Source organism: Anomalospiza imberbis, chromosome 18 (genome assembly GCF_031753505.1).
Source record: "Anomalospiza imberbis isolate Cuckoo-Finch-1a 21T00152 chromosome 18, ASM3175350v1, whole genome shotgun sequence".
NCBI classification, from domain to species: Eukaryota; Metazoa; Chordata; class Aves; order Passeriformes; family Viduidae; genus Anomalospiza; species Anomalospiza imberbis.
In genome coordinates this window covers 8,676,786-8,691,385 of record NC_089698.1, presented here as the reverse complement: position 1 = coordinate 8,691,385, position 14,600 = coordinate 8,676,786, and the positions used below count along the sequence as shown (strand labels likewise).

Sequence of the window (14,600 nt, the reverse complement as noted above, 5' to 3'; positions counted from 1 at the left end):
CCCAAAGCCCTCGGTCAGCGAGGATACACAACAGCGCGCCCTGCGCGGTGACGACGGTCCGAGGGGAGGGAAAGGGGAGGGTTTGCTCATCTCAGGCCCTTGGCTTGAATCCTTTCCGTTTCAGTGAGGAACGGAGACCAGGAACGCCCTGGGTAGGAAGCGCAAATGAACGCCCAGCGCAGGCGGAAGAGAAACAAAAACATTCTCAAATGAAAAGGCTGCTGTGAGTGCAATGACGCTCTGGGCTTAGCCGAGGTTGGTTGGTGCTTTTGTTGCTTTGTTTGTGTTGTTTTTTTTGGTTTTTTTTTTGGGGGGGTGGATGGGTGTATTTTTTTGGGGGGGGGGGTGGATGGGTGTATTATCTATTGCTTCTCAATGACTGGGCTGTGCAAATTGCACTAGGATATTTTTTTTTTCTTTACCTGCAGACAGAGGAAGCCTGCCCTGCTCTAGTTTATGTCCAAAAGCTGTATTTACAGGATACAGGGAAAGAAACCAACACTGTTTACGTTTCCATCCAGGATTTTGCAGAAACCAGGGAACACTGGAGCTGTACTCCAGAACTGTGCTCTCCCTTACACCTGGAGCAGCCACATTACTCAAAAGAGCAAACATTTTGTGCAAGAAGTCACCTCCAGCTATGCATAAAACATGCTCCTGTCCAGACTTGCTCTCTGTGTGCTTTGTGACATGGTTTTTACTTAAGGAGACTCAGCAATCCGGCAGCTGCCAGCCCCATCCAAAAGCTCACTTTGCAGCTATACAGCCCTGGCATCGTGGCTGAGCTGCTGGCAGAAAAAGCCTTTGGGAAACTGAAGCATCTTTATTCTGCCAGGGTTAAAAGCAAACATACTTGCATTGCAAAACTCACCCTCAGGTGAGATCAGAACTGTATGTGGTTTCACAACAGAGTTAAAATAGGCATAGAGTGGTCTCATGCCATGTCTAAGGCCCCCCCTCCTTTAACACAGGGCAGTAAAGGAGGGGGAGGAATTAACATGTGAAGGGAAGGAAGAAACAGTCATAGTCCTGGTCACAATTGCAGAGCAGCTACTCATGTTCAGGTTAGCGTTATTGGAATGGTAAAGATAAGATAAATTCTTTCAAACACGGCCAACAAACAAATGCATTTGGATTTCTGATTAACCTCTGCAACTCCTCATACCTTTCCATCAAATCATCATGGCTTTCACATCTGCCTGCAGACACGTACAGCCTGTGCTGTGAGGCCATGATTACCTTCACAACGAACATTGGCTCTTACAGATTCCCCACTCACCAAGGCCTGTGGACAACCTCATCCTGTCCAAGAAAATACCACACCACATGCTTAATTCACATCAGACTCAATGGGATTCTCAGCAGTGCTTACCTTGCTGAACAGGGAAAGGATTATTCATATTTAATCACATGCAGATTGAAAGCCATCTCCTGCAAGGACCTGACCTCCAAGAAGCTGCTAACACCACTTGTCAGCAGAAAGCCTGAAGGAGAAACAGTGAAACAAGATAAACAATCCCTGAAATACCAGGGCTGCAAGAGGATGTTTTAAATCCTATTAGTTATGTGAAAGTAAATACTTGGCCAGGCTCACATAGTCAAGAGCATCTCCAAAGAAATGCATGGTCAAAGCATAGAAGAGGAACATCAAAACCACCATGTTACTGCTCTCGCTTCAGGAATTTTCATGGAAACAACCCTCTGACAATCTGAACTCATTTCCCTTGCTGGTGGCTGGTGCTTGTTTCTGCTGGCATATAAAGACGCAAGAATTGTGAAATACGTAGTCAGGTGCTACTGCAGCCTATGTGCCTCATGGCACCGCTCCAGGCCCTAATAATCAGAATTTAAAAGAGCTACTGAAAATGAAAGCAACTTTCACATTTTTTTTTTTCAAACACAAACAATTGCAGACAAGACTTTTCTGGATCCTCAGAAGCACATACTTACTTGATGACACTTAGTTCCAACTTATTCCTCCCTTGCCCCTCCCTAAAATTATTATTATTACTTTTATTTAATTGGCACTAGACAGCACACCATGGTTTCAAAGACTTTGAGCAGTCAATATGGGGCATATAACTTCCTACTATATATCCTGGGATCAAAGAACCTCTTCATTTCACTGAATTAACAGATGTATTATCACATTTGATAGAACTCATCAACTACTACAAACCTTTCCATGCATTATTAATCCCTATCACTTGTGGTTTTATGATAAAATAAGAAACTCATTTTCTCTCAGGTTCCCTATTGAGACAAAACAATTCCTTTATGCAAAACAGATCCTGCACATAACTGGCTTCAAGAAGTGAAAATACTGCAGATTTGAGTCAACATTTCCCCAGCTTTGAAGTGTGTGCAGCAGGAGCTACTGTGGTTATAAGCAAGATGATGCTATTCCAAACAATGAACATGATTACCACTTAAGCACACATGCAGAAAGAGCTCCTGTTGCTACACAAGATTATTCACTGAGATTGCAGGACTGAGCCTCTCATGAGCACCACAGAAGTCCCTGTTACGTTCACATCTGCGTGGGCCTGACTCATCTCAGAAGAGAGTGAAGCCCATGTACAGCGTGTACCGATTATCATTCTGCTACCCTGCCTTGGCTGTGAATCCCTCACAGCAGGATCCATTACTCAACAAAGCAATTCCAGTTGACAAACTATTAGCAGCTGATGAGGCCATTTCCCCAGCCCCTGTCCCTCCCCTAAGTGGAAAGAAAAAAGTACCTTACAAAAGGAGAGCAATTCAAAGATTTATTAAGCACCGTTTCCTACCCAAACTCACTCCTAGCTCCCCGTCTGGATAACCAGTGCTTGGGGAATTTGTGCTCTGCATAATATTGGAGAACTTAGTGCTGTGGAAAACAACATACCAGAAGACTTTGTAATTCCTTCCTTTTATAACCACTGGGGTGAAAAGAGAAAATGGAGAGTTTCAGGCAATCTTGATTAAAAACAACAGACCAAAAAAAAAAAATCTTGAGTCATTGAACCAGGCAGGAAATGCATAACTGAATAAGCTCAGAACCTGACTCAGGACTTTTAAATTCTGAAGCATAAAAGACAGGACTTCACTGTCTGTACTTCAAATTCATCTTAAGCTTAAAAGCTGTCAACTTTATATTAACTAGGAAGAAAACAGATGGACGTTGTTGCCTTTTTAAAAGATTGCAAAGGCTCCAAACAAACTGAAGCACATGCCTATGCTAAGAATTTTGCAGTGTTGTATTAGTAAAACATGAGTTGAGATCTGTCATTACCTTTGGAAAGGTGCCCACAGAAAATGCACAATATTGAAAAATGAGAAAGCTAGACTAGTGACAAACTCTCTGGAGGCTGGACACCTGATGAAGTAGATGGTGCACAATAATGACTCCAGATCCATTAATCTGGACTGGTACACCTGCAGGTTGCTATAGCAAGGCTCATTCACTTGGCAAACCACAACCTAATTGCACACGAGCGTCACAAAGCACTCTGGTGTCTTCAAGCATTTTCCAGCCTTATGTCCTTATCTGGAAACAAATGAGATTGAAGCAGTCTTGGGGTGCTCTGTAAAGCAAAAAAGGAAATACAGTTGGCTTGGAACCAAGTGCAAAGCCAAACCATTTACAGCAGAACAGAAGGGACCCAGAAAGACTGCAAGAAGCTTTAGAGATGAGAAATAACACATAAGGTAATACATACACTTGATAAACTGCTTGTTATGAGAACCTGGTATGTGCAGTGCTATCTGTCCCAAGATTTGCAAGAGTTCTCGCCTCATTTTTTTTCAGCAGATTGAAAAACTGTCATGCTGATTCAGTCACACTAAGAATTTCTCAGAGGCCAAGTCCTAGCCTGCCAATTAGGATATCACACATCCAAGCATAAATTACAAGCAGTTGACACTCAGCTTTGCCAAAGTACTGAAGTTACTCACAGTCATTTGAGTGGGCATCTGAGGCTTGTTTATCAATTTTAGAGTTCAATAAACCAAGGAAATTTCTTAGGCTTTTGAGTAACTGCTGCTGGATTTGCTAGGGTAAAAAAAACAACAAAAAAAAAAAAAAAAAAAAAAAAAAAAAAAAAAAAAAAAAACCACAACCCCAAAAAAAATCCCCTGTTGCTCATTTATTTCCTACAGCCCAGTTAAGGATCTCTGTTGTGCTGGAAGTGCCAGCTCTCAGCACTGCAGCTGCTAAAAGACTATTAAATCAGAATTAGGATTTTGACCCTACAGTTACTACTGTCTTTACTGGATCATGTCTATTATTTGCAGAAACTTCAACAGACTTCATCTGCCTAGAATTTTTATTTTTTTAAGGAGCTAAGTTACTTCAGATCATTTCCTTCTGCTATGCTACCACTTAGAGTCCTAAAAAGGGGGGAAGGGAAATGGAAGTCTTGTAAAATACCACACCATTACATGAAATAAGAAACGGGACTTACCCCAACAATGCATTCCTCCTGAATTCCCCTTGTGAATTTCTTGTCTTCTCTGATGCCAGATCTGTATATGTCCAAAGTTTGACAGAACAGGGGAGATTCCCCTAAGGTCTGACAAATAGCAAGAGCCACTACACAGAAGGAGATCCATACTCTTTCTCACAGTGAAAGCATGAGGCAGTAAAAGCCTGTATGTAGTTTCAAGCAAGTTACCCTCTGACATAAGCCTGGAAGTTGGTCTCCAGATGCTGCAGGCTGCATCAGGTTCTGCATGTGCAAATGCAAATCATTCTACAGGACAGCACCAGCCTTATGTCACTGGCGTGGGAATTAGCAAAAAGCTTAGGTTTAAAGCAGATTCTCTGCAAAACAAGCTTATCCAAGTTTTCAAAAACTTGGACATTAGAAATTTATGAAATGAAGTAAATCCTTCACCTAATGCCTAAAAGAGGAGTTACTTCCTGTTGTGAATGACTTCACTTTCAGAGAAGCAGCAAAGTACCTTGATATACAAGAGTTTGTTCCACATTTTAGGTACAGCTGCATTGTATTGGCAGGGAGTGTGTTTTGAATGCATGATCACAAAATTTATAAAAGCCATTTTACTTAGCAAGAGCTTAAATACCAGGAGAGTAACTAAAGCAAGACTGTTGATCAGAGCTGGCAGCTTTGCTATCCTTGAGAGCTCAGTCACTTCTGTAATTAGATTTCTAGACTGAGGCTCTTAAGGATCCCCAGGCTACCTCAATTCTCTCACAGTCGGGAGCTGTTCCAGTATTTGATCTAGCACTTCGTTGTGTACTACCATTGGCTTGCACTTGCTGCTATAAAGTCAGAGCCCATTTTTAAGTTGACAGGTTGGAAAGTCCTACAGTCATACTAATCCTTGAGCTGGTCTTCAGTTCCAGCTAACTTATCCCAATTTATTTCAACTGACAAGTTACAAACTGGTTACAAAATAAAGTACTATTTTCCTGGAAAATGGCAAGCTATCTGGCTAATTCCTGCAATGAGTAAGTCTGGACAGAGTGGAGATTTGCCTGACCTCATTAGCTGCTCAGCATTTCAAGCTGAGCTGTGAGTGCTGATCAGTACAAAGTTGAGGTTAGTACGTTACAGCAACACTTGGGGTATTCTGGCATCCATCAGGAAGGAGGACTGCATCCCTTTGCCAATGCTGTCATGGTGTGGTGACCAAGGAGACAATACACTCAATTAAACACACACAATTAAAACTGTGCCAAAGCACAGCCTGCTGTTACTGATTCCACAACCCTGACCATCTCCACCGGTTTGCATTAAAAGGTGTTTTGCCCAGTTCAAAGTGGGACACAGTATGAAAGGGTGCAGTTTACCAAAACCACTGCTATGCTGATGTACCTCAGCACAGAAGACTCTCTCTCACTGCAGCACCTCCATCCACACAGGACTGAAGCTCTCCCAGCCCCGTGAATGAAAGCATGAGAACATGTGACTGCCTGCTGCAGCACACCCTCTCCATGTGACAACATGTGCCCATGTGTCTGGTGAGGAGACCACAACTCCCTTTAAGTTACTTACTAGGCCTTCCCTGTTACGTGCCTTGGCACAAGTCTCCCTTTTCCTGCCTGGCATCCTCAGTTGTCAGATTAAGAAACCTGATGCTATGAGTGGCAGTGTATTACTACCAGCCAGTCCCCACACCCAAGATAGTAAGACTAGAACCACACGGTGGATACTGCAGTTTTACATTTATAATTGAACTTTTATAATATTCAAGATTAGCACAAGATTCATAACCATAAATTATACATTGTTATCTAAGTACATAAAACGTTAATGATACATGTATTTGAAGTGGCACAAAATAATAATATATCCCTGTTGGCATTCTCAAAGGAAGAGGTGGGTGATGGACACACTGTTGATCCTACTGCAGCATAGCAGAACTGAGTCAGTCAGGTGGTGCTGACTCTGCCCACCAGACAGGGTCAGAACATGGTGTGGCAGGAAGCCAATGCCAGAATCAGTTAAAGGTGCAAATAAGAAGTCAGGATTATGGCCCTCCCTACTGCCTCAATATGGTAGCAGTACGTCCCTGTCCCCAACCCTGACGCTGTGCTCTTGCATCTCCAGTGCTTTGGCAGCCCATGCACACTCCCATGTTCTCTTGCCACACACAGCTGAGGTTTGTTTTAGTACCATTTAACGTCAATAAGTAACATGCTCTCTTCTTGTTAAACAAAAAGGATCTGGGAAGTGTTTGCTCTCTGGCATGAGAAGATTTATTTTCTTCAAGTCTCAGATCTACTCCAGAAAATAGAGAACAGACTCCAACAGTATTGAACCCCAACAGCATTGAACTCCAACAGCATTATTGTCCAGAAAAAGAAACTTTCCCAATATTCCTCTAAACATTCAGAGCACAAATATTAGAAAAGCCCATTTTCTTTTGCACGTAAGAATGCAAATAAAACGGGGTGGTCAGATGTACACAACCTTTCAACAATTCGTTATTAAAGAGATGTTTCACTGAATTGTTAATAACCCTGCTACTTCAGTAGCTTCAGCTAAAGCTTTAACAACTTGGTGCCAGGCAATTTCCCAGCTGCCTTCAATGGGCTTTTCAAAAGAAAGAAAATTATGTTCTCTTCCCCCTGGCCTCAAGTAGTTATTGCTATATGAGTTAGTGAAATAGTGCCTTAACTTCAGACAAGAGTCGCACGATGTCATTAACAAAAGCTGCCTTTCAGAGGTTGAAATGTAACTGGACAATAATCAATAAATAACAGTAACAGGCATCCTGCTGAAGTCTCCTCACTGAGCTGGGCAGCAAGTGTGTTCAGCCAGCAGAAGGTCATCTGTGCCTTGTACACTTCTTGGAGAAGTTAAAAAGGGACGGGAAGGAAGAGAACAAAGACAGTGAAGGTCTGTCAGAGAGCTAGTTACATATTGAAACCATAAACAGGCGGCTGGGTGAATCCTGGCGCTGTGTATCCATATGGGAAGTTTGCCTGGGGAGGTACTGCACTGGGGCCTGCTGTTAACATCAGCTGCTGGCCTAGGAAAGTATGAGACAAAGAGAAAGTTAGTTTAAGATCCCAACCTTCCCTAATGCTAGCTGTAGAGTGCGATAGGACTATTAGGCTTTAGCTAAAAATCAGCCCCTGTGCAAGCACACACCAGCAAGTCACACTATTCCCCAACATGTGCCACGGAGAAGGCACCTATGCCATCTGCTCTTGCTACCAGGAAGCTACAGAAGAGCAAGGCAGGACTCAGGAGGAAGAAAAATATCCACTGATCTTGAGGTCATAATAAACATGGCTTGTTTTAAAGAGACCATACTGAAAGCCAAACTGGTGCTATTTGACCCATGCATGGTCAGATCTAGAGAATAAAGCAATTCAAGCAAATAGTCATGTCTGTTAGGTCTCACAGTCTGGAGGGTGCTGCAAAAGGTCTGAACACACCTTAAAAGATTTGTTTCCATCACTAGGCTCCCACATGCCTCATGCATCTGTTAAATTCAGGTTAACATTTATATCAGACAGTGAATCAGTCACATCCTTCCCTTACCAGCCACTTCTAGGTGCTTGTTAGCAGAATGCCTCTTCAGAAGGGCTTCTAAAATAGCATCACACTTGAAGACAGCCATTGGTGGCTGCACGTGTCTTAAAATGCGTGAGCTAGAAAGACAGTCTGCCTTTCTACTTAGAAGAGCAGAAAGCAGACACATTCCTCAGACAGGAATAAGAAGAGGAATTTTTATGCTCTGTAAGTTATTCCTGGGGTTGGCAACACCCTGGCATCCCCTGTCCTATTACCATACTGAAACATGATTCCTGAAGTAGAGATCTGAGCCATCTAAGAGGAGCAATACTTTAATCTGAAGAGTAGAAGTACTGTAAGAGTGAAATGTCACTTCAACAACTTAGGCAGTTCATTGAGCAGAGACAACCATTTCAATTACTATATAGTTGAAACCAGTTTTCTTGGATACAACGTAAGCTGCCTCCACAAAGAGAGACCAGAGTGACAACAGGTAATTAATTAAAACCTACCAAATACTATTGGAGTGGGTTCAGTTACTTGTTCCTCTTCTTTTCTTAGGCTTTCAGAAGCATCAAGTTTATCCACCTACATTGAAGTGAACAGGAGATTTATGAAGGCCTTGTCTAGGAATTGCACCATTGCGTGAAGTTTTTCATGCCTCGTACTTCAGCTATCAAGTGCTCCTTTTTAGTCCAAGATGGAGATTGCTGAAGTCTGCCTATTCCCAGCAAGCTTTGTTGTAAAAGTGACTTCCCAATTCTTTTAGGTGTATTGCAAAGAGCAGCAGCTCTCAAATGCAGATGAGGTACTCATTACCTTCCAAGGAAGCATTTTTGGGGCCCTATTCTAGTCACTGCTAACTATGACCCAAAACTCAAACCCAACAGCATGTCCATCATCTCAAATGGGCCTAATCTACATTGGCCTATTAACCTGCAATTCCTCTCTCCTTCAGTGACACCTCACAGATATTTGGAAATATTCCAGGCCCGTGAAGTTTGATCTCATGTAGGACTACAGTCTAACCTGGCCGCAAGGTACTGGTTTAACTACATTGGTATTCACAGAGACTTCTTCTAGGGGAAACTCTAGAACCATCATGGAAAGTGGCCTAGTAGTATCAGCTTTATACAGATCTCAGTGCTGTGCCACAAAGCTCTGTTCATGCTAAACAAATTTGTGGAAGCACTACAGTAATGCAGGAGCCCTAAACACAACTTAAGATTGTGGGCTTGGAGGGCAATCTGAAGAGCAACAGTATTTTCCTTCTCAGGTTTAACAAGTTGTATCTTCCAGAAGAGAACCACTGAGACTGAAGACTACAAGGCATAAAAGTCACACAGCTTCACATCCTGGTACAGGCAATACTAACATTCTGGGCAAATATACATTTAAGCCCAAGTATTTCAGCTGTTCCTCATCCTCCCTTCCCACTGCAAGAATCATATCTGGTCCAAGAACTGCTTCAAGAGGAGTGTCTGTTAAACTTTAGAGATGTTATCCAGATACAGCGTTTAACAGTTTCTTCAATGTTTTGAAGTTTGCAGCTCAAGTTGACAACCTGAGTGGCAGCAGGTCTTTTACTGGTCCATTTATAGCTGTCAGCCTAAGAGCTCTCCAACATAACACCAAATACTGGTGTTAAAAACACTATCCAAATTACTATGGATCAAAGCAACTGACAGCTACCCATTTCCATCTACCTGTCCTGCTCTATTTATCCCTGGCCTCGGCTCTCTTGGGTTTGTTTTTCCCTGGGGCTGTCCTACAGTGGCTCTGGCCAGCAGCGCAGTCCTGCCCTCAGCTGGGCAAACAGCAGGAATGCCGAGAGCAGCCATCGCCAACAAGGGATGAGCAGCTCTGGGAAAGCCAGATCACATTGGCTCTGCTGCCTAGAACTGGTTCAAAAGGTTTCCAGGTGAGTGTCATTATACTCCGTGTGCCTGACCCCTTCTGGGACAGAGGCTATTCTGTGCTTCAACATTTTTTTATGCAGAAAAGAAAGGTAAGTTCTGGAAGATGTACACACCCCACCAAAACTAGTCTATTCTTTTGTGCTTTTGAAGTTAGTTACATGACGATTTTAGACATACCACATTTATAAAGCCCATTCTCCAATTTAATGTTTTGCAGTTAATTCAACAGACTAAATTAGTTTTAGAAAGTGGTGTAAACCACTTTCACCATGCAGATTTTCCTTCTGGCAAGTTATCCCATATTTAGTACACATGATTACTTGTAAATCCAACCAGCAGTTTAAGAGAAATGATTTTAGACTAAACCTCACGTGGAAGAGTTCAGGTAAACTCGTGTGGCAAGTTTCTCCTGAGTGAAATACAAGTAGGAGATGTTTAAGATCTGTGCAAGAAGTTTACAGAAGCTTCATGGCACTATACAAACTCACCATCATGCCTGAATTATTGCACACTTTGGTAATTTACAGTGTAAAAAGCAATTTGCCCTGGGAACACATCCTATTACATGGCAACTGCTTTTCTTTGTTTATTAACAGCATTCTCCCTGCCACAAAATATCTAATACACTGAAAAGGAGCCCAAAGTACAGCCCTCCTCAAGCACTTGTTTTTGTGTCCCATGAAGAGGAGAAGAGTCTGGTTGGATTTTCAAGATGCTTGTGAATAGTTATCCTTTTAGCATTAGAAAGTGAACAGGAAATGAGTTAGAGCTAAATTACACTGCTCTTCTGGCAGAAGCTACAGCTAGATTCCTGTAAAAGAAACCCAGGATATTGAGGGACACAAATAAACACAGAGAGTTTGAAATCAGAGTGTCACCTTATAGAACAGTCCATCAACCTGCAAGAAAATTCAGAGGGGAATACTTAACATGACTTATTAGAAGCAACCTGAAGCAGCCACTTTTACATTCCTCATTTTAATAAAGTTCTTTACTGTGATATCCTAGCTTAGTATCTTAGAGCTGTTTGAGACAAGCATTTCAGGACCACACATGATCAGAATCTCTTTTCCCTTAGCTGAGGGCCAGCTCTTAATATCAGTATTGTGCAACCAGACTACGAATCTAAAGTTTTGTTTTCCATTTAAAAAAACCAAACACCTTCAGCAGTCTACTCCTATAGCTGATATAGGAAAAATGTGCACTATTAGTTACTCAAAAGCCCTATGCTCTTTTTACTCTAGGAAATAAGGGAACTTCACTTTCATAGTTACACAAAGATAAAAGTGGTATATGTGTTGTCCTCACCAAGCTTTCAGTTCATCAGCTATGGAGCTGCTGTGAGAAGCACAGTTACTTATGTCTACTGCTAAAAGCAGAAGCTTAACTAGACCTCTTCAAGTGCCAAAGCATCTATTCATAAACTTTGCTAGCTAGCCTGGAGTGATGAAACCTACAGAACTTCAAGAAGACTTCCTCTAAGAAGAATGGTATTATTCCAAATATATGCAAAGAGCTCTGGTTCACATAATGCTAATCGAACAGCAGACTAAAGTCTTAGCTTTTTAGCCTATGCAATACTCACTTTGGTAAGGTACTCTCTCATCACTTGGATGAAATAAGGCATTGCAAAGTCCATGATGTTATGTCTCCATGCCAACTCAAGGACTACATCTGGGTGCAGCAAGTCATAGCATGTGAAAAGGCAGGCTGCAAAGCACTCCTGCTTGCCTTCTTCCAGGAACCACTGGAGCAGCTTCTCAGCCAGCTCTGCATCTTTGGACTCTGCAGCATACTGCATAGCATCCTACAGAAAAGAACAGTTAAGCTTGACCCTTGCCTGTCAACATCTTGCCCTACATCTTACATCCATGTTATTGCTAACTAGATAAGCAGAGTTCTTGGCATACCATTAAGTTAGTCTTTAACAACACCAGGGATGCTCTGTAGGAGGCAAGATACCACACTCAACAACTCTGTGGCAAGCCAGATACTTTATTAACATCATCCAACAAGATTCCTACAGACTATGCACAAATTGGCCTGTGAGAACTCACTACAGGCTTGAAGAGCATACAAGCATAACCACATTTCATCTGTACCCTTTCAAGAGCCTGTGACTTGAGGTCTATGGAGAAGGCTCCCTAGTGATACAGGTAATTGTATCAGATGCCAAAGATTGATGGAAACACATCCCCAAATACAGGACAACATTATCAAATTGGATTTAAGACATGCATTTGAAATTGCAACCACTTCTGCTTTAAGAGTCTTTCCTTCAAGTGAAGGACTACTAATTAAAACTCCAGACTTGAAGCTAACAAACATTCAGTATCCAGGAGATTTGTGCCATGTCATTAACTCACCTTATACAGACGGTCTTTCTTGCACAGCTCCACACTCTGCTTCCAGCGGTTGTTACCCTTGTACAAGTACGCTGCAATACGCCTAAATTCAATTAGTTCATGCTTTTCCAGACGCTGAGCCAATGTTATGTTATCAAAGTTGTCATAGGCATCAATGGAAGCTCTCAAACCCTGTTTGAGAGAGAGTTGTTACACGTGCTTCCAGATGGCAGTAGGTGAGAACTAGAGTAGAGAAGCATCTATTCATAGTGCATAACTGTTTCAGTTCTGCCAGCAGGATGTTGATACTATGGCTACAACTGATTTACCTGAGTGTTTCATGCACCTCCCCAAAGGATACTTTCTAACAAAGCAAGATGTTAACTTGGTCACACTGGCTCCAGACAGAAGAGCTAGATACCATAAAAAGACAAAGCATGTCTTCAAATAGCAGCCAATGGAGCCAGAAGCAAGTTTATTTACTGAAGTGCTGTCTCACTGAGTATATACCTGATACTGACTTTTGTGAGGTGTGACCTGAGAAAAACATCTGTGGTACCTGCTTTTTTGCAAATCATTGACATGTCAAGACTCCTGCCTGCTAAGACCTGACTGCATGCCCTCTCTCTGTTACACTGGAGACGTGTTATCTTCTACTCAAGGCCATTACTGTGTCAGCAGCTTTTTTGTCACAGGACCGTCCCTCAGGCTTAGCAAACTGTTTTTTGGAGCTTACCTGGAAATCTTCCTCTTCTGTTAAAAGGTTGTTCAGAGCCTCGTTAACTCCTTTGTTGTTGTGGTTCTGGACTGAACGCAGGTAAGGCTTTACTAGAAATAGCTGATTAACCTGGAAAGAAGATGTTTTCAATACAAGATTAAGTATAGCAATCCTGATACTGCATTCTCCTGAAACAGGTTCCCATTTGTTATTCCAAGAGTTTATGCTTATTGTTAAAACCTTTCAGGCAAGGTATCTTGTATTGCCAGGAGTAAAATAAATCAGTCTCCAAGGCCAGTTATGCAACTCTTCTGCATTTCCCCTATCAAGCCAGGACTGGGCCGCTCCTCAGTCCTTTATACCACTGGCAAAGCTATTCAACAGATGTCAACTCTGTTTTCCAGCCAGAGCCTGGAGTAACTCAACTTGAGCAACAGGATTTTTTGTTGACCAATGGTCTCCCAAACTCACCTTTGAGAAAAAATTGACTGTCCTGGTGTGATCCAGTCGTGGAGATAATACAAGCAGGAGATCATTGATCAGCAGAGGTTTGTAGTCTAAGTAGAACTGCAAGGCTTTGTAATACAGCTCCACATTGGCCACCTGCATGATCAGATACTAGTTAGTACTTTAAACAGAAGTAAGCCTAAGGTGCTTAGTTCAGGCCACTTAACTCAGCACAAAGTTTATGTGACTCCTACTAAACACCAGCTTAAGTTTCCTTCTAGAGGTCAGAAGTTTACACTTCCACAGAATTCTTGTTCAATCTTATGACTGCTTCTAGTACCATCTGCTTTTAGACAGTGAAATCAGGCTACCAGGGGCATTACAAACCAATTATAATCCATCCACTGAAGAGCTCCTGGCACAGGCAGCCACCACAGTTAATACGACCATTTGTCGACTTCTGAAGCCAGTGAAGACTGTAGGCTTGAAAAGTCTTCAAATTGTTTCCTTGAAACCCCCAAGAGCAGTAAGAGGGTACTCAGTATTAAATCTTGTTTAAACTAGTTCTCAGTTCACTATTCTCTGCTGTACTCATGGGACTGCCCACTGCACTTCTCACACCAAAACAGCTGGAAACATACGCAGAACTCGTCCAAGAACAGTTATAGCCTCAGACTAAAACAGCAGTCAGCTCAAAGTTATTAGGGAGGTTAGGCCTCTTGCTTGTGACCTATGATCCTGCGCAGCCTCTGAAAACATTCTGTGCTAGCTGCTGCCACTCAACAGAACGTGCTGCACAGCAGAAAAGAAACAGTGTAAAATCAGATTAATTCTTTGTCTTAAACTGATTGAAGTTGTTTTAAGTACAGCAGAAAAACTGAGTAGTAGCTTAAGCAAACTGTTTTCTCAACAGCAATTCTGCTGTGCATTATTGCCTCTGTCCTGAAAGAAGCTTTCAGCACTTTACTTCAGTTACCAAGTTACTTTACCTTGGCAATTATGTCTTTAAACTGGCCTTCTTTCCAGGCATCAGTTGGATGATTCATCATAGTAATTATTGCATTGTCATACTCCTCATACTTGTCATACAGGAATACAAGTTCTGCCCAGAGATGAGCCTGTTCTGCAGCTCTGAGCACCTAATAGGACAAAAAAAAAAATGCACCAGGTTTGGTTCACTGGTAGCTTCCCACCTTCA

General features: G+C 42.2%; 1 protein-coding gene across 2 annotated transcripts in view; it reads right to left on the bottom strand.

The window, feature by feature from the left end:
- Window positions 1-6,901: 6,901 nt before the first annotated feature.
- Window positions 6,902-14,600, bottom strand: part of CLTCL1 (clathrin heavy chain like 1) — a 33,936-nt gene continuing 26,237 nt past the window's right edge. Inside the window, exons 26-33 of one of the 2 annotated variants that reach the window (XM_068208870.1) lie at window positions 14,392-14,541; window positions 13,427-13,558; window positions 12,974-13,084; window positions 12,259-12,429; window positions 11,478-11,699; window positions 10,771-10,791; window positions 8,486-8,561; window positions 6,902-7,482 (exon numbers count right to left, since the gene is read on the bottom strand). In XM_068208870.1, the coding sequence (XP_068064971.1) occupies window positions 7,367-7,482; window positions 8,486-8,561; window positions 10,771-10,791; window positions 11,478-11,699; window positions 12,259-12,429; window positions 12,974-13,084; window positions 13,427-13,558; window positions 14,392-14,541 (999 nt within the window). In that variant the 3' untranslated portion in view covers window positions 6,902-7,366. The remainder of the gene's footprint in view (window positions 7,483-8,485; window positions 8,562-10,770; window positions 10,792-11,477; window positions 11,700-12,258; window positions 12,430-12,973; window positions 13,085-13,426; window positions 13,559-14,391; window positions 14,542-14,600) is intronic. The other variant, XM_068208871.1, reaches the window with a different exon arrangement.